Source organism: Pararge aegeria, chromosome Z, assembly GCF_905163445.1.
Source record: "Pararge aegeria chromosome Z, ilParAegt1.1, whole genome shotgun sequence".
NCBI lineage: Eukaryota > Metazoa > Arthropoda > Insecta > Lepidoptera > Nymphalidae > Pararge > Pararge aegeria.
Window position 1 is genome coordinate 6492826 of NC_053208.1, and position 24728 is coordinate 6517553.

The following is a 24728-nucleotide window of genomic DNA, read 5'->3' on the forward strand; positions in this document are numbered from 1 at the left end:
ATTATATTAATAATCGTTTTTATTGTGTCTTATTTACAGAGAACTCTTATAATCTAAGGAACGGTAACAACTGTATTAGTTACTAAAACTGTGTTACAGCTATAAAGGCTACCTCTGATTTTGCTTGAATACAAACAGAAATTAAACATTTTACAAACAAATTAATACAGACTGGTACCGTACTAGTCTGTATTAATTTGAGTTAGTGAGTAAGTTATCATCACGATCAATTACCAGCTTACATAAACCATAAGAACCCCGCACCGGTAAACGCAGGTTAGGTCGGCCCACAACGAGGTGAACAGACGATGTACGGGAGCTATGGTGATACGCTCGACCGTAACAATAGGAAGATCTTCCTCCGAGCGGGTGATCGTGCTCGGGGACCGAGATCCGAACATTCATATTTGGAAGTTGTATATATAGTCATTCTTCGTGATCACTTCGCTAGCGCGATGCAGGATTTTTGTAGCGCCATCTAGTTATGTAATGTGGAGACTGCTACAGACGACATCAGGCGAGTCACTGGGAGCCGCTGGAGGCAAGCGGCACAGCACCGTGGATTGGACGTCAATTGGTGGAATTGATGATGGTGATGCACGTCATCATCATCATCAATTCAACCAATTGCCATTGCAACCAAACATCACAGGTCTCCTCTCAGAAAAAGAAGTGTTTAGGAGGTAGCAGAGTGCGGATTGGTAGACTTCACATGCCGTTGAGAACATTATGGAGTACTCTCTGGCGTTTATTTTTGTTACTCTTATTATAGCAAACAAACTGAGAAAATTATCTTTCATGGCAAATCTTTTCTATGGGCTGTGCTGCAGTTAGTTGTCTTTGCTCTAGTTGAACCCTTGAAATGTATCCTGCGACTATGGTTAACAAATAAGTATTGCGCTAGGGAACCGTGAAGGCATGTAAGCGAGAGCGGCCTCACGGGTAGCCACCAACACGGAGCATCAATCTAGAGGCATGCTAAAGCCCACCGATACACTTCACAGTTTTTTACTCTTTCTGATTATTAGGCCACATTAAAATGTCATGCAGCGGTTCCAAAACTTCGTGGTGTAAGTCTAGATGCACAAAGTCAAAGTCAAAGTCAAAAATATCTTTATAGCCGTAGCATGGCACTTACGAGTATAATGCGTACATTGCAAGAAAAATGGTAGTGAGATGACGGCGATAACCATTTTCGTAAACTTAATAGCTACGAGGGTGCCAAACGCGCCCGAGTTTAAGGAGAAGCCCACAACAAACTTAGCCGGGTGTTCTTTTTGTTATCACCACCTCACATTGTAATTTCAAATTATTGGATAACCGCTATAATGTTAGAGCAAAAATTCACACCAGAGCTTTTTTTGTCAATTACGTAGACCTTTATTAAACAATTAGCGCTTCTTTTCTTCTAAAAGTGACATCTTCTTTCGAAGGTCGGAGATCATTGAGGCAGACTCTAAATAAGGAATGAGTGCTTTTTCCCAACCATTAACGTACTCGTAGAGCTTCTGTGCTTTATTGTATGGAAAAGTTGTAGTGAGTTGAAATAGCATTACACTTTTATGTTTGTGCGTATGACCATATGTGCTAATTATTGTTTTAATATTTTCTACGAATATAATATTGTTACTGTTGCCATTGACCACATTTCATGAAATATAATCGCAGTTCATGTCAGCAGGTTGACACTGCGTAATTGATAACTTAGTAAGTTCTTTTAAAAGTCTGTCAGTAAAGTCAAAGTAAACACTTTAGTTTATATATTTACCGTGATAAAGTTATGGGTCTAATGTTTTTAGTTATTTGGTATAATACTGTAATTTTTGGTATTGCCGGTACATTCGCAATGCTAAGTTTTTATAGAATTACTTTTGAGTGAGTAGAATTATCCATAAGGATAGTTATAAAAAGCTATTCTGCTTACTAAAAATAAACTCTGCTACGTTTTATTAATATACATATAGTTTACTGTGTCTTCTATCCGTTTTTTATATTCTTATTCAGAAAGAAAAAAAATCTTCGTACTTTATTAATGTTGCATCCGCGAGCAGTAAACTTTGAGAAGCTGTCCGTTCAAGAAGAGCACTCCTTAAGATTTATTATATACAAGGGAGGAAGGGCCGAGCGTGTAGCGGTATATATTAGAAAGTCGGCTTATCTAAGTATTTTTTGTGTTACGGTAAATCAGGCCCTCAAACGAGCTCCGAGATGAATCGACCGGTCTCTTCTCAGTAGATCTACCACATAGTAAATAAATAAAATAGGATAAGTGCTACAAACCCCCTCTCACAATTACTCCTAGCCTATTACATAAAAACCCCTTCTTTCGGTTTAACTAACTAAATTAATAATATATAAATATTTTATTAAACCGATTACCAGAACAAACTACTTTAACGCTTCCTTGCAGCCAAAACCATAGAACATAGTTACTGTTGTAATAATAATCCCTACTAATATTATAAATGTCAATGTACGTTTGTTTGTTACGCTTTCACGCAAAAACTAGTTAACCGATCCTCATGAAACTTTGTACACATATTTTTGGAAGTGTAAGAAGTAATATAGGATACTTTTTATCCCGACATTAAGCTCGGTTCCTTTTGGAGAGGGGATGAGTGTTTGACTATTTTACACCGTAACTCCGTCAAATAATAACCGATTTAAATAATTATTTTTGTACTTTAGAGGTTATAATATGTGTTTAATTTTGCCCAAACCGTGCTTGGAGATAGAGGACAGAACTCCTCAGCGGACAGCAGCAAACCCCTCATTTAAGCCTTAGCGATACGGAATACTTTAAATTTTTTTTTAGATCTACAACTAAATTTAATGCCACATCAAAAAACAAATCAAACGCAGACGAAGTCGCGGGCAACAGCTAGTATAGAATGTTTGTGCGTATAACCATATGTACTAATAAATGTTTTAATATTTTCTAAGAATATAATATTTTTGCTGTTGGCATTGACCACATGTGGTTAAATATAAACGTAGGATGTAAATATATTCATAGTTGTTCTAAGCTGATGAATATAATAGTGCGCAAGTGTGTGCGCAAAAACAGGTGCACTCTCTGTTCCCTCACTCTCATAGTCCAATGAGAGGGCCAATCTGACACCACCGAAAAAAGATCAGGCCAGACCAAACACAGCTTAGCGTGCTTTTCCGAGGTACGGAGGTGAATCACCGCCAATTTCCAAACTACGTGCTGGTACTAAATATCGCTGGTAATAAATGGTTACCGAACCCAGTGAGTCGTGATCTGCAGTCCAATGTGATAACTACTAGACCGAAGAGGCGGTAAGAAGTTGGTTGGAGTTATACAGGAGAATATATAAAGAAGAACATTTCTTTTTTCAATTAACAGGTTTTTAATTTTAGGACTACTCCTAAGAAATTAAGAGGCGCATATCCACTCTATTTGCGTGACTTTACTCACGATATCCTTACAGATGAACATATAGGTACGTTTTATCCTTCAAATTGATTAAGCGTGATAAATTTAATATTATGTTGAACTTACGAACTCATTTAGATTTTTATTATTGCAGAAAATATAGCATAATTTTCATTATCATAGCCTATAACTGTGAACTGCTGGACCCAAGGCCTCTCACAACGGGAGGGTTTGGCTATAATCACCACGCTGGGCAAATGGGTTGCAGTGGTGAGGCGCCTTAATCTCGACCACATATTTTACTTTTACCACGTTCACATATTTTATGTAATACACACATAAAAATTGCCATCTATAAGCCTTCTTGAATAAAAGTATTTTTGACTTTGACTTGGAACTTTTCTGTTTTCTTTCCACAAGGTCGACCAGGCACAGTGGTGAGCGCTTAGTTCTTATAAGTAGGAGGTCCTGCGTTCGGGCAACTGCAATTTACGAATATAAAGTTTGTGAACTTTTTCGGGTTCTGTCTGATACAGTTCAAATATTTTTATGCGTTGCATTCTGATCAGCCGCCACCACACGACGCGGCTTGAATTATTCTAGTTACTTTTTTTTCCAGGACAGCTCAGCTAGCATGTGCATGTGATTATTATCTCCCGGGATACAAATTTATCTTCTCCTACAGCTTTATCAATTTTCAGAGCACTGGCGCACAAGTAGAAATAATATCCAAATAATATATGTGTAATAATAAACGGGGGTAAACTTCTTCTATTCCATGTTCCCGTGCTTTAGCAGGTGGACACGTTAATTATATCCCCGGGGGATATAGTTTTTGTCTCCTCGTATTCCTTTCTGGATAGTTTGAAAACACACTTCGCCCCGGTTTAATTTTACTGCATACTTTTTACTTAAAGCTTTAAAAATATATTGTCATTACGCAGAAAACCAAGAGATTTCGTAGAATAATTAATAATGTTTACATATACTGAATGACAAAATACTACGACAGTTTCAGTATCACCATCTAGGACTGCAGACGGGATACGCTTGAAGTGTAAAATTGCAATTGATTTCGCATTGCTGATTGAGTTTGCAATCGTAATGCACGATATCGCCACTAGATGGTGTTAAAAATAATATCGCGCCGTCTCGTATTATCGGCCAGTGCAGGCTGAGTGGCAGAATGCGAGAGCATGAGCGAACAGATCAACAGAACATTCAAACCTTTTTTAACAGAACATTTAAACATCAATAACATTTATTTTAATAAATATATTATAAAAAAAAGAAAATATATAAATTTCAACCTCACCGTGTGGTGATTCAAATTCAAATTCATTTTGAAATTCAAATTCATTTATTTCAAGTATGCCTACTGTATAAGCACTTTTGAAACGTCGAGTATGTATGTTTGTAGTGACTCTACCACCGGTTCGGAGAGCAGATTCTACCGAGAAGAGCCGGCAAGAAACTCAGTAGTTGCTCTTTTCGCAGATAACATATGTCACCCCCCGTCATATTCCCGCGGGTGTTGATTATGGGAATGCAGAACGTACAGCAGTCTCCATGCGCTACTAAACCCTTCTACTGCGATCACCAAACCGATTTTTTTTTTCTTAATTCTATATGGAGGGTTTGTTCAATTCTGAACATACCACCCTCATCGGAGCTACTTAAAGGATATTCATTACTGCCTACGCTTAATGGACACTTTATATATCTCATAAAGTTTTTTGGCCTCCTTAGATAATGGATGCGCCAAAACAGTGTTACATACCCCTAGTTCCCGTAAATCAAGATTAAAGTGAGCCCTGAACGAGAGTCTTTCTAATTCGCTTCGGACACATTCCACCAAAATGTGATAAACATCTGATTGATGATGAATCTTGTGATCCAGCTTGTTCAGGTGGCCCAAGAATTCCACTTACGTATAGCAACAACAACGTAGGGTCTTAACCAACGAGAAGCGGTAATAGCTCAGTGGGTAGGACTTCGAATTCACTTTCGAGGGGGTGAGTTAAAATCCCAGCACGCACTTCTAAATTTTTTAAGTGCATTTTTGCAATTAAAATATCACTTGCTTCGACGGTGAAGGAAAACATCGTGAGGAAACCTGCATACCTAAGAGTTCTCCATAAAGTTCTCAAAGTTGAGTGGAGTCCACCAATCCGCAATGGGCCAACGTGGTGGCCTTAACCCCTTCTCCTTCATTGTGGGAGGAGACCCGTGCCCTTTTTTGGGTTGATATGATGATGATGAAGATAGTAACAACAGAAATAAACCAATGACTTGATGAACGACTATGTTTAATGATTTGACAAGTTTACTTTGACAAGTGATCTGATAGAGATCTTCTCTACTCTAAAATCCACTGAATTTACCGATTAGTAAAATGCTTTAGCTGATCAGTTCATTCATGTGCGCGAGTCTTTACACTACTAATAAAATATTTATATGCAATGCACTGAAAAAAAAATTAAGTACGTTATGGAATATCTTAATCCAAGTCAATTCCATAATCCGGTTATTGAGGAGGTCGTTATGGAGTTGCCCATTCGACAAATGGCTACCGTTAATGCGGTTAGGCAGCTGCGCTTAATTAATTGAAATGGTCAGTGGAGATGGGACGTCATAATTCTAAATATCTCCATTTGTATCCGGTATTATGGGCTTTACGATGCCACCCAAAACGTAGGTTTTTGGAATGTTCATTTCTTTCATTTATTTTATCTCTTAACAGCAGCGATGGCCTGTCGGTTCCTTGGTGAAAGGTTATGTAGGTTTGTAGTTATTCACTACTCATGGATAGACAATCTTTGTTTATAGGCTTCAGAATTTATATGTCCTCGAAACCTGCGCAATGTGCTTACAGTTCCAACCAGTTTAAGACGGACTCGGACTCGGACTCGGGACCTCGGACTTTTGGCGTAAGGGTATCGTCACAATGTCTTTAGGGAAGCGAGACTAATAATCTCGTTTTTGTAATGTTATTTATAATTTTAATATCGTTTTATAATATTTATAAAATTGTCTTTATCTTTATTGTCTATAGTTCTTATATTGTATCTTTCTTTCTTTTAATATTTTTCTAACTGTCTCAAACAATTAACCAAATAAATAAATGTTTTAAATAAAATAAACTCGAAAAGTTGGAACTTTTAATCTCTAAGGAAAATTGTATATCTTACTCTTTACTAATATTATAAATGAAAATATACGTTTTTTCGTTTGCTCCCCTTTCAAGCAGGGGCTGAAGATCGAACATATGAGATTTTATACAAGGGTTTATGGGCCGGAAAGAAGAGCAGAAAAGTAACTTATGTTACTCACCGATCCATAAAATAGAATGAGATTAGAAAATATTTAAAATACGGACGACTCCTTTTAATACCTAGATACAAAACCTTCTTTGATCTCGTACTAAATTATGAAAGTTATAAGTCTGATTTCGTACTAACTTATGAAAGTTAGTACGAAAGTCAATCATTATTCAAGTTACATCGATGAAAATAATTTTTTGGTATTAAGGTGAACAATCAGAATCTATAGAAAAATAATAAAATAAATCCCTTAAAGGGGATACGTAGAAGATGAAAGCTAGGCACGTGACATACGAAGTACCTAAAATCTCGGGCGAATAGTTTCAAAATGTCTGTATCGGAAACATATGAAAATTTCAAGCGACGGAAGTTTTTTTGCATAATAAGAAGAATGTTTGACCTAATGAAGAGATGTTTGTACAATAATTAGTAACCCAATTTTTGTGATAGCAGCTGAACGATCAAATAAAAGTGCCGATCAACTATTCACTGCCAAACAAATACATAATAGTACATTAATATTGGTATGTGAAAGTATTACTTATGTAATTGTAATATTTACGCAACTGGAATTTTATTTTTTCATTTTATAATTGAACGCGCTTCCTCGATAAAATCATTTGAAAGTCGATGGTAAAATGAGTTTGCTGTCTAAGGCAAGTTTGTTTTATAGAGTTTATTCGTTTATTAAAAAAAAATACTTTGAAGGGTTTCGTTTTGCCAATTAATTTTATAACCGTAATATTACATTAGGATGTCTGTTTGTTAATTTGGATTAACCGTTAAGCATTTTAAAAAAATACGGTCAGGTATAGTTTGCATCCTGGAAAATTACATAGATATACTTTTAACCCCGTGAAAGATAATTGTTTCAATTTTGTTATACCGAAAAAATCGCGTGCCTGTTTTACAATCGCAAAATAGTGCCTATTACATATAAAGGAACACATTTTACGTTGTTGGATAAAATCACCAAAAATCACTCCACAGACGGATTTTCTATCGATTGAAAAATCAGCCGTTAGGTTTTTGGGATAAAAGAATCCTGCGTATTGACGATGAATAAAAAAAATAGTACTTTGGTATCAGTGGTCAAGAGAAACTAGAGCGTTTCTTCATTGACCTTGTACATAGGACACTCTTTCTAGTCCACTAGCTTGATCACGGTTCACCAACGATATCAGTTTTCATTACACTTATGCATCAAAACAAATATCTAGGGCCTTTATTTGCAACGACATAGATACCTTTCTATGTATATATAAATACGAGATTGTGTCTGTTTGTTTGTTTGTTACGCTTGATATAGGAGGACGGATTAGTCCCGGGAGAAAATGTCAAAAACAGTTTAAATTTTTTTACAGCAAGCATATTGCGTGCCTCTTTTTGCTCTTCTAATCATTTTAAATGACAATGTGAGATGGTTATAACAGAAAATAAAAAACCCGGCTAAGTTTTTTGTGGGCTTCTTCTAGGCCAGAACGCGTTTGGAACCCTCGTAGCTTTAGTTTTATGTTTAGAAATATGGTTATCGGCATCATCTCACTACTGAGTACTTCTCATGATATGTACCTACGCATCAAAAGTGCCACCTATGGGCCCACTTGAATAATGATATTTTTTACTTTGACTGTGACTTTGAAGACGAATGAGCCATGCTAACCATATCAACATATTACCTGCATTTGGTAACCTGCATGCTTAGAGTTTTCTTTAACGTTCTCATAGGTATGTGAAGTCTATCAGAACATGGCCAGCGTGGTGGACTACGGCCTGAACTTTTTTCATTCCGAGAGGGGAACCGCGCCCTGTAGTGAGCCCATAAGGGTCTGATAAAGATGTTATAGTTTTTTAGTGAAATATCACGAAATCAACATAAAAACTCTATGTCAACAAAACACAAAGAAAATCGTAATAGTTTAATCGTAGTGCTAGGCTGCAAAGGATATAAGTGATCTTTAAACGCAATACGAACGTGCGAAGCCGATGTAAGGTGGAAAGTGGATGGTTAAAAATATTGTTTAAAAGTACCGTATCCAGATAATTATCTGAAATTCAAAGCGAGCATCCTAAGATTGGCCATACAAAAGATCTAAACGCGTGCGTTTATGTCATACGTTGATTGTAGTGCCGTGAAGCTACGTCATTTTCTTTGAATTTTCTTCCGCAACGGTTACATATTATAACGTAATGGTTAGGAATGTGTAACGCGACTATAATAATACAATATTACAGAGGTATGTCTTCAAATGTACACAAACCTTAATGTTTTGTTTTGATTCATTATTATGAATGGGGGTTTAAGGGTTGGTGGTTGTGAGCTCGTTGTGTGTGGCTGTGTGTTTGTATCTATCTCTGTGTGTTTGTGTCAGAGTCCGCATGTGTGTGGGTGTCAATGTAATGAATCGGGGGTTTTTTAATTTTTTTCTTTCATTATCATCACGTTCTTGTTTGTCGGGGCCCACCAACGCGTTCATCACGAAATACCTCGAACGTAGCTCTCTCCATCGCATTCACACCGGTCTCATCTACCTATTAATCCGCCATTTGTAGTTCCAATTGGAAGCTCTCGGGGTATTTTTGGCGGGGCGTGAACTCTTTTAAGCTAAAAGTTTATTCTCAATATGCCTCAGTCTTATCCTCGTCTGGGAATGGCGCGTATACCTGTATGACCATCAACGAATACTATTTGGTAATTCTGAATATAAGCTAGGTTACCCTGCCCGAGACACTTTCGACTTATACAATATCGGTTATGAGAAACTTGTGGACGATGATCCCGACAGCACCCGTGTCCCTGTTGATCGCCCTCCCGGCCCCTTATCGAGTCCTCACCCTCTCGTCAGACTTTACACAATCCTATAATATCACAGCGCAACTTGCTTACCACTTCTTCCAGCTCAACCTTTTTCCATCGGTCTAGAACGTGCGTGCGTTGTATGTAGCCAGGCCAAGTCGTCGGGATTGGAAGCGAAATCTCTGCCGGAGATTCTTAACACCCTCCGTTACTTTATGTGAGCCAGGAATAGCGAGGTCGTCGGGGACTATGCCTAATAATTACTTTTTATATACTCACTTGTATTCAAATTTTAATGTCCTTACCTTTTATTTGTCCTGGTACAAGGACAAACATAACTTCCCACTTATATTGTTGAGTAAAAAGTAAGAGTGCACCGTTACGGCAGAATTGTATGAAATGCAGGTCACATGAGCTCAGCATATTTTTCCCTTTCAGCGGACGGGCGGAAACATTCTCTTTCAATGATTATTTTTATTTTCACATCCGTAGGCGATAAATGTGTTCTTAACTAGTTGTTGCCCGCATTCGTCGTGCACTTCAATTACAGTTTTTGACAAATCCCTTGGGAACCGTTGGTTCTCCTGGGTTTTTAACCCAGTAAAAAATTCAAAATTCATATATTTCAAGTAGGCCTAATGTAAGCACTTTTTAAACGTAAAGTCTGTCTGTTTACTCTACCATCAGTTCGGAAGGCAGATTCTACAGAGACGAAGTCGGCAAGAAACTCAGCAGTTGCTCTTTTCCAACATCAAAAATTTACATTTTACATTTTAACATTCATTTTTTTATCTTGTGAGAGATGAAAGCGGAGCCGGATGCTTCCAAGCAACCTTGTCATTAAGAAATTCATCAATTGTATAGTAACCTCGCTGCAATAAATGTGTTTTAACATATTTTTTAAACTTATGCATTGGTAGGTCCAAAATTACCTTAGGAATCATATTATAAAAGCGTATACTCAATCCCACAAATGACTTCTGTATCTTTCGCAGACGACATGCAGATGTCACTAATTTATGACCATTTCTTGTAAGGCGACTGTTTATATCCACTTTTTGTTTACATAGACTAATATGTTGACTTACAAATACTATATTATTATAAGCTTATGTTAGTAGCCTATGTTATTCTACGTCCTCTCAAGCAACTCAAAGTTTGTGAATCAAGTTGAATGCTTCATTGATTTGGGCATGAAGGAAAGAGAAACAAATAAACACACTTACGCATTTTCTTCCTTTTTTGAAGTCCATTAAAACAGTTTTAATATTTTTTTCAAAATTAATTAAAAACTTTTTGATACGGGATGAAATTGTTTTTTTCTTTAAATTTGTATATCTTTACTAGTATTATAAAGTGGTAAAGTTTGTGAGTTTGTGAGATTGTCGGGGGGAATATCTGGATCTACTAAACCGATTTTAGAAATTCTTTCATCAGTATATAAAGCCATATTATTTGTGATTGCCAAAAACTAAAATAACTTTCGAATCCGGATCGAAATTTTCGGATTTGAAAAGTAAAACGGAGATAAAACGGTCGAGAGAAAACGTCTCTTACGAGCACTGCCTTAACGATGAGAGATATATGATTGTGTTCTAGAGGAAAGTTATGGAGCATGATAATTTCTACAAAAAACTCTACAACAGCATATATTTTTACTTTTTTATTTAAGTAAGAAAAACTTTTATATTTAATTTTTATGTCAGGATTAAAATCATAGTACCTTTTAAAATTTATGAACTCTTACCGAAAAAAGTTAACTTTCATATCATATATTTTGAACAAAAGACTTTTCCGTTTTACTGCATACAGTTAAGAGATACTACGGGATATAGAACAGAGACCATGTCATAATCTTCAGAGGGATATTAATGGTATTAGACGGTTTTTTTATATGTTCAACATGTCAATCTATTTAGAAATAATCTTTTTGGCTTAAATCGGGTTGGAACTCCTAATTCGGTACCAAATAATAACATTACAATGAATATAGCATATAGAGAAATTATGAACACTAAAATTAACATTATTTATTCAATTCAAAATATAATCCTTCTTTTGGATTTCCACTGTTGGACAAAGGTCTTTTGTAGGTGGCCCCAATTACAACGCTCTTGTGCCGCTTTTTGTCATCTGTCCACCACCACGTTAGGGGTCTACCAACGCTAGTTTTACCATCAATTTTTTTTTATTCTACTACAAGTTACTGCAATCCGTCGCTGTAATCTCACTTGTTTGTAAATGACGATGCAGACTAAAATAGTAACGGACTAACTTGTTAGAAGTATTGCAGTTATATTAAAGTCAAGCCCCTAATCGGTTTGTACGCGACATCGCACCGAAAAGATAAATCATCTGGTTACTAGCCACGACCGGAGCTTTGCACCAGAACAGACTAGAGAAAATTCAGAAACTCAAAATCTCCAAATGCAGTTAACGGCAAACTTGTAATGGATTAAAAAAAAGCCAAAAGTCTCAAATGCAAGCTCCACGGAATGGTATAAACATACGACTAAATAAAATTTGGCATCTGTCTTTCGAGTCTTTTGAACACCCAGGAGCTAAATTTACCTAATACGAGTATAAATTTAATGAAACAAATCATCATTGACACCTCCTCGTTACAGGGAGGGCAGGGTGTTCCAACTCGTGGCTTGGTGGCTGGGTCATGGGAAGTAAGCATATCCAGACCAGACTCGTGGCCTACCACGAGTTGGAAACCAGATTTACTCGTAAGTTGCGATAGTCCCTTCTATTGGATGGCCAACGCTGGCCCAAGCTGGTCAAGTGTCCACTAATCCGCACTTGACCAACGTGATGGACGGCCTTTACCCATTTCACAGGTAGGGGGCCAGTAGTGGGTTGATGATGATGATGATCTCGTACTTACGTACGTATTTGTCTCGAACTACAAAAAGACCTGGAACACAGGTGCGACATTCGATGAATTTTATCTGATGGATTCCTCGCATCCTTATTGACATGCCCGCAAAGCCATGGTTATTATTAGTCTGTCATTACATAGACTCGTATCGTCTTGGGTGAGATTCCACTTCATCTTATCTCAAACGTGGCTTGCAAGCAGATGTCCCACCTGATGGTAAGCTACATGCCGCCCTGTGTCCATTAATTTGAGTCGTAGGTGTTAAGGCTCAGTAATTACGCCGGCTACCACGCCCTTCACACCGGAACACAGCATTACATCAATTCTGCTTAGCAGTAGAAATAAGCATGGTACGGATAGTACTTCCCCGGACAAGCACAAAAAGATCTACTACTACCAAAACTACTGCTACTTCTTTTAAGGTTTTCAAATTCTGTGATGATTATTGCGATCATTTATAATAATGAATGTCACCTTGGAATTGTCACGGTGCTTTGATATATTAAATCATATTTTCACTCAAATTACGGACTTTAAAAACATGATGAACTAACACTCAGCTATGGACCTTTCCGCCTACGTTTTCATGGTTTGTTTTCGATTATCTATTAGAATTTTATGTAAAATTCCATCCATGACGAGGCGAGTTATACTATGATCTTTAAGACTTACGGAATAGAGTTGATAATGCTTTGCTTCCATTGAAATGCGGATTATATCGAAGGTGCAGAGACGCAGTGTCGCGAAACGCGACCACGTTGCAATATAAAAGGAAGTTTTGTTTAAATTTCTTTATCACACACCGGCTAACTGTACCAGAGATTGGTTGGTCTCCTCTTTACAATGTCCGCAAGACTTTTGGTGAGTGGACGATCACCTTACAAATTCGTATTGAATATATAAAAATAAGTGCGTGCGCGTTATTCGCTTTAACTAAGTAAAACCGTGTTGTGACATTATGTAGAACAAACCAATAACTAACAAATGTCATACCTAATTACTGAAGAGTTAAAATTACTAAAGATGTAAAGTGAGAGTGATTCGGTAAACTATTAACAAAAAAGGGACGGTATCTACCTACGTGTATTCTAAATGCCTTAAATCTTCTTCTATGGTAATGCACAATGACACAATGATCTGGAATTTTGCATAAAAACTACTCTACTCCTAAGCGACATCGTGTGAACATCTCATTCTAAAACCATTGTTGTTTGATACCATATAAACGTAGATGTGTTTCAATATTTTTAAAAGTAACTGCATTTCGTTTCTCGTGGCCCGATTTTGATCAAACTTAGACCAATATTAAAGTTTGATTAGCGTGGTGAGAATAAGCTCTTTATCCCCTTCCACTTACCTACAAGTCCTGGGTCCAGTCAACATAGTTTTATTTTGTATGCTAGCATTGCTCAGACAAATAAACAACTATAATAAATAATTCATTACAGTTTAATAATCGTGGAAAAGATTTTTTCAAGAATATAGGCAATTAATTTTTATAACAAATAGTAAATTCAAGAAACTAATAAAATAAATTCCAATTGCCTTAATTTAAAACGAGAGCAAAGGAAATTAAATGACCGCGAGTGTTTTCATTGATTAATTTTCATTGGTTGTCGTAATTCATGAAACTACAGTAACAGTGGTAATTCATGTCTTATTTCCACCTAATAAGAGCTTCAATGACGCAACAGGCCACAGACTCGACATTAATATTACCGGAGACCGGATTCGGCCACTGCAATTAGGGTGAGCTCAGACTTTAGACAAGATAATTTTGAAAACTTTCTTATAAACTTAATGGGAACTTTACATGTACCTTAAAAAAGAAACCGATTTCAGTGCTAACTTAATTACTGCACAAGTTGCCCGCGTTGGAAACAAAGAAAAATTGTTTATTTGAGCACCATCACAAGCTACAATTCCTATATACTAAATTACATATTGCATCCTAAACGTTTACATCGTTTTGATTTGGTCTCATCTGTTATGGTATTTCGACGAAAACTTTAAAGGTGTCATAAAATTTTATTTTTGGGACCGACCTGAAACTACCATCTTTCAAAATATATATATTTTACGAAGTAAAACGCCAAATATAGTAGTGTCATTAAAATGGTTTGAATATTTGTTCTGTTAGGTAATAAGTTTGGAGTATAAGAGTCATGTAAGAATTACACTGACTGCACCAGTATGTCTAATGTCTGCGCCCTGTGAAATGAAAACACTTATTTCTTTTTCTATAAGTTATCGAATACGTCTGTTTAACAAAAAAAAAACATAAATAAAAGTAGAGTGAGAGGCTAAACATGGTCGCACAGTCTTTTTTGTTTTTGTTTTGCTTGAAAGTGAATCATTTTGTTACAACATCAAATCCGAGGCACTTTAAATTACTAAGATGATTGTGGGTCCCGACATCGACATAGAGACATTCTTTTGTATTACGTTTAGAAAGTTTAGGTCTAATTGTTGTTTATTTGTGTATTTAGAGTTTTACATAAGCGTCACGTCTATGGAATTCAACTATGGTTTGTAATATATTTTTAGTTTAATGATCTTAAAGATTTAGAGGATCAGCAACAGCGAATCATTTTTTGCATTTGAGCGACGTTTTGCAATGCGATATTTTTTTATTTTGATGTATAAAGATTATCCCAGCAATGGGATATTAACAAATACGAGAGCATTAAGTAAACTATGTCGACCAGTATTATTATGCAGCAAGTGATCCTTCTAAACGTGTGATAGCCGGTGTTATTACATCAGAGATTTGAGATTTAACCCTAGGTTTGTAGAAACATGGCGGCATTCTTAGGATCTGTTCCATGTAAACCCAGCGAAATTATGCTCGGTTTATAGCCGATAGTGTTACACTAACTATCGGCTTGGTGCGTAAGTTATTGCTAAATAAAAAAACTTAATTTGTATACTTTTTCTTTTACTCCAGTTGGTGCTAGTTTGCGTGGCCGAGTTGTCGTCGCTAATAATGGCAGGTGGTGGCGGCGGTGGCCACAAGAAAGTGGTGATCCACGTCCCGGTGTTCGTTAAGCACCACCACCATAAACACACCATCGTAAAGCACGTACACCATAAGAGCGGTGGCGGTGGTGGTGACGACCATTACGAGGTCCTTGGCTACACGTATGGTGAGCCGAAACCAGCGCCGCATTTTGGTGGAGGTAAGTACCACTTTACACGTTAAAAAAAAGTGCGAGTCGTCTTGCACACGATAGGTTCCGTACCTAATTCCTATATGAAACACTACATAATTTTTATAGGAAGTATAAATACAATAGTTGGGAGTGAAACTGTTATGATTATGGCAGTTATATTATTACACTCATGCTCTTAATCGGATTCCACATGGCATCGTATCGGAAAGCTTATCCGCTTGGCGGCAAGTCTTTGTTAGTAAGGTGGTACGTAGCCAGACCAGAACATAGACAATACTTCCCCTACCGTGCATCGAACCGACACCAACCTCTTACCACAGACCATAACACTCACCGTCAACATTATGAGATGGAGCAGCGAGATTCAATACATGTTAGTGATAACAGCCTGGACTGACGTGACGGCTTAACGCACTCTCTCGGTGGTCTGAGACCCGGGGGGGTTGTATTGTGTTAACAAAAATCCCAATTCATAGTAACTTATGGCCCGACCAAGGGGTATTTAATCGGGGAATCGAACCCAGGACCGTGCAATCTACAGTTGAACATGCCAGTCACAGGACCAACAGTTTTAAAATTCAGACTTTCAAACTTACAAGTAACATTAAATTAGGAATTTAAAAACCCCTGACAAAACAAAATTAAATTCATTCGCCATTGTTTTCAACATTGTGTGTGGCGGCCATCTGGGATTTGGAAATTATTAATCTACTAGCTGACCCACGCAACTTCCTCTGCACCAAATCGTTTTAATATATAAAAAAACATAGAAACTAATTGCAGCGTCCACCAGCTACCTACTAAGTCCAGTTTTATTTCCGAACTATGTTATTCGCGGCCCGTCGTCGCCGTACATGTTATTCTATACTCGTAGCAACTTCTAAGCGATAGGTTCAATTTGGATTATTTAAAAATGAATTTGCAGATTTATAGTCAAGCTTAATATTTATATTATTTTATGTCTTTTGCATTCATAATGTTAGTAGGATGGTACGCATGCATTCGATCGCTGTCCTATACGCCGTGCAACTTGCTGTTATCTGTGAAGAGTTGTGCCCTTTATCTCCGACAATATTTAGCAGATCTCTGTTAAAATTAGGAGGTACATGCTTGGTAGTATACACTTTCAAATAAAAAAAGAATTATTAAACTCGGTTCAAATTTAACGGACCTATGAAGTAAAATTGATAAAAAATTTCATCCCTTTTCCCTTAGGAAACTTATTGTTTATCGGGATAAAAAGTATCCTATATGTTGACCCGGAATACCAGCTACCACTATGCCAAATTTCATTTAAATCTCTTCCGTAGTTTTCACGCGATGCCCGGACAGACAGACAGACAGACAAAAATTTAATAAAAATCAGTTTTGGACTCAGTATCGATTATGAAGCATCCCCCGGTTAAAATTTTCAAAATATGTTATGTGTACAGAAATCTTACAGTTACAGTATTATTATAAGTATAGATATAGATATTCTACAAATCAGACGCTTTCTTAATACCCATATTGAGGGAGTAGTAAAAAAATATGTAATCCACTATTTTGTGGCTGCGGCAATCTTTGACTGATTTTCATCAAACAGCTAATACTCCCGACTTATTCACATTTCAAACAAAAAAACTAAATCAAATTTGGTTTATCCGTTCGGAAGCAACTTTGTCACATAAAGACTTACACGCACTTATAAAACCCCGTCGTTTTTACGTCGGGGGTTCAAAAGTATATACGTTGGCATTTACACCCGTATACCGTCTCATCGCGGGTATCGTACGAGGCGACTTAGGAAATATAACGGACATCGTCCTCCGTTTGGTCGCAGTAGCAGGTAGTAACCTGCTACCTCTCCGAATTCCTGCCTACCTGCTACCCTCTACCTGATATCACCAACCCTCTGTCCATCGTGGTGTTTATGGGCAAACCCCAACGTTGACAGGCCTTTATTTAGTCTAGCAGCGTAATGATATGCTATATCGATGATTGATGAGGCATTTACATGTTCATACAATTCCATAGTTTCCTTTTCATACGCACTTATTCTTTCCAGGTCACGGCTGGGGTGCAGCGGAAGAAAGCTACGGCCACGATTCACCAGTAAGCTTCGAAGGTGGCGACCACGGCAGTTACTCGCTTGGTGGCGACGAACATGGCTATTGAGCATTTGACACATAAGCTTGTTAGAAATATTTAATTATGAATTAGGTATTTAATAGAACTTCGAACGAATTGTGGCCAAGCCAAGTCGTGCAATACGCGTACGCGGTCTTGTGCAATGTAACAACCAATCACAACACGTGTTGGTTTTAGTAAGACTTCTGATTGGTTAATGTGGGCTGGACTGGCTGACTGATATTAAAGGACAGGCCCTGACTTTACTTGGCATTCTGATTACCATGTATTAACTCAGCTCTGTAAATATTCCACTGCTAGGCACTGGTTTAGAGTATATACCCACAACGCTGATCCACTGTGGGTTGGCGTGCAATTGATTTCATATTGAGTGTAAATTTTTGCGTCACAAATTGTGGTTACGATAGTAACATGATTACCATGTAAAGCAATTTTTTTAAATTACTAACAGCCAGTGGCGTGCACTTCATGCATGCACAAAAGCACTGCATACCCTGAAATCTATACATAACTTGTATAAGAGGAGGAATTTTGCCGAATTATGAAATTTTACTGCTGTATGCATACCCTGGTAAGAAACCCAGCGCACGCCACTGCTAACAGCCACAAACATATATAATTAGACTAATAATATTGCATTATTTAGCACAAGCCTATTCTTTAGCGGGACTATGAGCTCAGAGCCGATTTCTCGAACCATTTGGTCAACTTTAATCGGCTTACCTAAAGGATATTAAAACCTGTTATAATGTTACTCGCTTTGAAAGATTAAACCATTCCATACATGAATAGTTAGAATTAAATTCACGATCAATTTAGGTCAGATCCACAACTGAATTTGATTTAAGCTGGTCAAGTCCGGATTAGAGCATTATCGATTTGCACGTGTTAGTGAAAATAACTGGGATGTTCTGCGAGGCAGTTTTATAAATACGTGTACTGTGTGTTACTTGCCAGGAAACATTCTTACCAAGTGATCGGCAATTGAGCATGCTTACAAGTAAACCAGCGAGGTAGCCTCATCCCACAAGTAATGGGGAATATCTAACGCATTTATCTTTATGATCATTTAATACGATACTCGAAGGGCTATTGAAACTTTATGCGTCGTATTGTTCCTCTAAACAAAATTTATGGTGATATTTTTATTACTGATGATAAATCACGGTAATCGTGACCGTAAATCAAAGGACTATCAGGTTTCACCTTACATTTATATTTCTTACGTTCGTAGACTTTAAGATAAGAAGAGTAATAAGTCTGTAAAAAAAACTTTATTACTACATATGGTAACGAGACTTACCTTATATTATGTAGTGTGTTATCAAATATATGATAACTAGAAACAGAGCAGTCTACTCGTCTGCGAGTCCGATGGTTTTTTTAAGTGAATGATAATGTATCTCAAATTAGACTTCCCACATTAGTTTCTCTGTCGTGTACCTACAAACGAACATTCAGCTTTTATCAATCACCTCAAGTATTCCATGGTCTTTTGGTATACATATGGAAATATTGTGAAACCTATAATAAAAGAGTTTGGATGATTTTGGATTCCTAATTATGATTTTTTTTACAATTCCTATTAATTTTAGTATTTAAGTATGTTGTGAACATTTACCTAGCTTAAGTGACAACTGTTGATAATAATATTTTAAGTGTTTTTTATTTGTGTTTTATTATCCTTCGACGAAACTGTTTTATTTACAAAAATCTACGTAACATTTTGTATATTTTATTGAACATTACTTTCAGCAACGCATTTAAATCTCCGTGGATTTTCATATTTCCAACAAGGAATTTTTAAAAAATTGAAAATCATTAGAACTAATCTGTTTTTTACGTCCGCGATTCTTACGTTTTTGTATGAATCCCGGAGAAGCCGTTTGTAACGGTAATAGGGCCTGGGATAAAAATAGCCTATGCTACTCCCGGTTTAGCTAACTCTGAAACCAAGTTTATAGGTTTTAATTTAGGGAGATGAGGAAAAACCAATTAACACACTTTTTCATTCATAATATTAGTAAGGATGAGTGTATGTATTTGTCAAAGTGACTGCCTGCAAGAAAGATCAATATATTAATCTCTGACAAACATTCAACATTATTTTTTGGAAAGATCGTCATTGACCTATTTCCGTCCTACAACTAAGCACAGACCCACCCTGCCTATCCGATGCAGGTTGGCGTATTTTACCTTCAAGCAGAAACAGGATGTGTTTCGAAGATATTAAGAGCAGAGTGATCAGTGAGCAGAGTGAAGTAATGCCTGCTTCTGTCCAATATATGCTGACAGGTTTACAGTTGTTTCTAATCGTGTAGGAAAAACGTCTACATTTCTTACAGTTAAACGGAAACAAACCGGCAAACCGTTTAGAATCACTTGAGGCTAACGAGTTTCTTGCCCTGAATTTCTCTGATGACACTTTTCCGTTTTCCATTGTGACGTGGGAATTAAAGAGAGATAATAATTAACTGTGTGGATGTTCAAAATGACTTCATTATTTATACCACCTTTGCCATTGATGGCATAGACGGTATAATTTAATATCCCACATCTTGACATCAACTCATTGGAAAGAGCTTACTACCACTGTGGTACATATGGTGGTGGTACCTACCAAGGTGGGTGAGGTTTTCTCGACCTCCCTGGCGCAGTGATGAACGTTTTAGTCCTTATAAGTGGGAGGTCCCCGTCTATCATCGTCTATGATTTCTGAATTAACTGCGGTGGGAGACTACTGCCTTAGCGAGTTACCAACCAAGACGTGCCGCTAAGCGATTTAACGTCAAGACGAGATAAAATGCCTTAGCTGCCTCACCTCTAACAGTCTAACTGTTACCGGCACTTGAGATTGCAGTCAAGGGCTAAATTATAGTGGAATAAAAAAAGGTATAAGCCGTATACCTATACATTTTTAGATGTTAAGGTTTGTTTTTAACTATGATCTGCTGAAACGATCGAGTCGTTATTGGATACGGACATAACTTGCATTCTGGATCCGTCTAAATCAAAGTCAAAGTCAAAAATATATTTATTCAAGTAGGCCCATAGATGGCACTTATGATCAGGAGGTACATTACATGAGAAATGTGTACACAGTAGTGAGATGATGGCGATAACCATATTCCTAAACTTAAAACTGAAGCTACGAGTGTTCCAAATGCGTCCAGGTCTAAGAAGAAGCCCACAACAAACTTGGCCAGGTGTAGCTACGAGTATTTTTCCTGGAATAGTATCCGTTACATTTGGATTTAATTAATTTACGTTTATGATGACCATCCGGGCGCAACGGTAAGCGCAGAATTGAAGTCCCGGAGGTCCCGGTTTCGATTTACGGCAGGGGCAGTTTGGGAATTTATAATTTCTGAATTTTCTAAAGTCTGCTCTGCTGGGCTGCTTTGGCCGTGGCTAGTTACCACCCTACCGACAAAGTCGTGCCGCTAAGCGATTTAGTGTTCCGTCGCGATGTCCCGTAAACTGATCACTCACAACCAGGTGAGATTGCTGTCAAGGGCTAACTTGTAGTGAAACTAAAAAAAACCTGTTTCCGTGCAAAAAAGTATCCATTGTTTGTATAATGTAAAATTCTGTGAAGTTCACTTTTCCTGTTATGCCGTACGCGTACGTACTTACATATTAAGTTAAGAAAGCGATTCTTGTACTTCCCGCGGGGACGTTCTGGATGAGTTCTGTGATATGGATAATATCCTATGACAACGGCTCCAGGATGCAAACTTTGTGCCAATTTTCTACATGATCGGTTCAGCTGACCATAGGTAACAGAAACAAACACACTTTTACGTTTGTAATATTTCTATAGCATGTAGCATCACGATGAGTTGACTAAGACAGAAATTAGATGGGCTGGGCGGTAGTAAATTTACCCCATTCGGAAGTCGAACTGCCGCCCATGAATGCTCCAGAGAGGTATTCAAAGTTATGACAATAACTGCACTGCACTTTGAATAAATTATGACAGTACTTGACAGAGAGCTTCAACAAATTAGACTTCGCGAAACATAGTTCATGCAAGAAAGCATAATAATGTCAACAATACGCAATACTTTCTACAATTCAATGTAAGTATCAGCGACTACACATATATCTTTTGTACGCACAATGCAGGAAGCAAAGTTGAAAAAAAAACACAACACAATGTTATGCGATTCAGTGATAACCGTGCAGCGAAAAGACATCTAATAACTTCCTGGGAAAGAGAAATGGGATACAAGCATGGGATTCACTTATATTGTTTTTATACACATGTCGGTCCATAATTATAATAAGGCTGAAGTATTAGTTGTTATGGTTGATTATTCAGAAGTGGGATTTAAATAGATTTTTTGCATTTGATAGATTATACTTGAGGAAGGCATAACTTTTTCAATTTTTATACCCGCTGCATGTTACGTTAACATGAGAATTGACCTCGGTTTATGATGTTTTTCTATCATCAATCACACCTATCCTTTTCTGCCGCGCATTTGCAAATACTGGGGTCTTTAATATATTGTGTTTCTATAAAATTGCGAATTGGGATTGTTCAGTTCTTTTAAAGCCGGCAACGCTTTATCCGACTCTCCGTTACTGCAGATGAGTCATTTGCCCGCCATTTTTTTTAAAAGTGACTACTTTTAAAAAAAAATTAATTAACAAAATTAATCCCATAAATAATTATCGAAACTATTACTATAACTATTATCTCATGGTACTAAATTAAACGTTTTTTATAACTAAAGAATTGCCACATTTAATAGCCGCTCGAGGCAAGTACCTTTTTGCTTCTGCCCTCCGATAGTGAGCATAGATAAAAAAAGAAGAATAACTTATTACGAGTAAAGTGCGTTGTCCATGTTTCAACATCCGATTCTTTGAGTTGGTTACGTTTATGGCTAAGAGTTAAATCAGATGGTTTATTTTTCGGTCTTACATAATATTGGAATTAGGCCGTGTCCAATTCAATGTAATGGACTTTTCGGTCGCAATTGTGATTTAATGACATAATTGCATTCAGATATCACTGGGTTTTTGTTTTTCTTTTAACTTTGAAAGAAATTCAAAAAGTCAGTCCCAACCCTAAGTATCCGTAATAAAATATTGTCCAACAGTGTCTTTATTCTGAACATCATTGACATGAAAACTTGACAGTTCCTTAATAAGTTTAATTAGTAAACGCTAGTTAGTGAACTTAGTTACTTTTACAATGTTTTATAGAATTAAGCCTATAAATTAGCAAGTGTACAAAAAATAAGATAAATATTTATTATTTTTATTCTTACATAAATAAAATAAAAACAAAATTTATGTTTGTTTTTAACATAGAATAATATTTGTACCATCTTAAGCTTATCTCATTATTGACTCCGCAGTTAATATAATTACACAGTCAATAAATATTTTACATTTTTATAATTTGTTATGCTTATATTATGCTTAAAATTATTCAACAAAACCATATTAAATTAAATACGTTAAAATTAATATAACTTACTTATTATTAATATTCTTAACTTTAGATTACACGTCAGCAATTCTTTATTAATTGTGGTTTAGTATGCAACAGTTTCAATTCCTCCTGTATTAATTGCATGTTCCAAACCAGCTTCTCTTGAGAAGCTAACTGGCGAATCATCTTCGGCTGCTTCAGCAAACGACAGCACCGGATCACCACTAAAACCATTGCCTATGCCTATATCTGAATTATCAATATTATCGTTTCCTGTAAATTCAGCATATGACGGCTGAGCACTAGGTAAAGTATGAGCTGATTGAGTTTGTATCGTAAAATCTTCAAGATTGGAGTAATTAGGCTGTGGCTGTGCACCTGCAAAAGGATCAGTATTTGGTGACTGATTTGTATTTGAATGGATTATATCTGAAAAGGGATCGCTCTGTTGAGCAGCTGCATTTCTTGCATAGCCAAATGCTTCTGGATACGAATGAGATAAAGAATTAACAGAAGTAAAAACATCTTCATCACCCTCATCCCCTTGTTCTCTAACTTCGTACCCTGTACCGCCTGTTTTAAATGCTCCTGGTAAAGAATCAAAAACTTTAACTTGTTGTACTGTGTGCACTACTCCATGTACTTGTGAACTTGGTATATTCGGTACTGATGGTGAGAAGGCGCCATAATCACTTCCGAAAGATGGACTGGGATTGTGCTTAACCGGTGGTGCGTAGTTTACTGATGGTGGTGCGTAGTTTACTGATGCTGGTGCGTAGTTCACAGATGGAGGATCGTAACTTGCAGGAGTCTCGTAATGCTTGTAATTGTGATGACCGTGATGTCCAGAATGCCCCTGTTTCTTTTTATGTCCATGATTTCCGTGACTGTTTTGGCCAAGATGGGTACTATGTCCTTTAGACACACTATGGGATGAACTTTTCGTGTGATGGTGAGAGTGATGATACTTTGGTGGTCCATGTAGAATATTAGGTTTTTGATGATGATGGTGATGGTGGTGGTGATGTTCTTTCTTTGGCTTGTGATGATGGTGATGTATTGTGATCACTTTGGTATGATGGTCGTGGTGAATGAATTCTGGGACGTGCAAGTTTATGTGGTCACTGAAAAGAAAAGTATTTACATTTAAATTGTTTATCTTTTGTTGCATATTAATAATTAATAATATTTATTTTAAAATTACATTCGCGCACGTGTTTGTAGGGTTATTAAAAGTTCGCCTTGGCCATAATATACAAAACAGCTTACTTCCGAATAAACACTAATATTAAAAAAAGTAAACGGTTGTCCTTGTGTTTAACATAGAAATATGTATTTACTTATCACTTTTAGTGTATTTTAGGTACACTAAAGCTTTTAGGGACACTAAAACATTATTTACTATAAAGATAATTACTTTTTATATAGAGTAAAAATAATACTAATCATCATACAAGAAAAGTAGGTATTAAAAACTTTTACTCACTGGTGACTTTCCTCGTGACCCCCCGCATCGCTGCCTACAAACAACACTACTAAAACCAATACATTAAGTACATATACGACATCCAT

General features: G+C 36.8%; 2 protein-coding genes across 2 annotated transcripts; one reads left to right on the forward strand and one right to left on the reverse strand.

The window, feature by feature from the left end:
- The first annotated feature begins 13220 nt into the window (after nt 1–13220).
- On the forward strand, nt 13221–17734 carry LOC120636684. Its single transcript, XM_039908252.1, has 3 exons — nt 13221–13265; nt 15352–15583; nt 17625–17734. The coding sequence occupies exons 1-3, from the start codon at nt 13248–13250 to the stop codon at nt 17732–17734; spliced, it is 360 nt and encodes a 119-aa protein (XP_039764186.1). The 5' UTR covers nt 13221–13247.
- A 5525-nt stretch (nt 17735–23259) lies between these two features.
- On the reverse strand, nt 23260–24728 carry LOC120635976 (la-related protein Larp4B-like). The gene is made up of 3 exons (XM_039907187.1): nt 24643–24728; nt 23958–24280; nt 23260–23897 (listed from the first exon to the last, which is right to left on the reverse strand). The coding sequence occupies exons 1-3, from the start codon at nt 24726–24728 to the stop codon at nt 23260–23262; spliced, it is 1047 nt and encodes a 348-aa protein (XP_039763121.1).

What these genes read in the sequence shown, in the direction of transcription:
- LOC120636684 (XM_039908252.1), top strand. An exon ending in AGCGCCGCATTTTGGTGGAG is followed by an intron (nt 15,584 to 17,624) that starts GTAAGTACCACT and finishes TATTCTTTCCAG; the next exon opens with GTCACGGCTGGGGTGCAGCG.
- LOC120635976 (XM_039907187.1), bottom strand. Translation starts at nt 24,728, where the DNA reads ATGGATGTCGTATATGTACTTAATGTATTGGTTTTAGTAGTGTTGTTT. An exon ending in GGTCACGAGGAAAGTCACCA is followed by an intron (nt 24,281 to 24,642) that starts GTGAGTAAAAGT and finishes TTTTCTTTTCAG; the next exon opens with TGACCACATAAACTTGCACG. An exon ending in GCATTACGAGACTCCTGCAA is followed by an intron (nt 23,898 to 23,957) that starts GTTACGATCCTC and finishes CACCACCATCAG; the next exon opens with TAAACTACGCACCACCGGTT.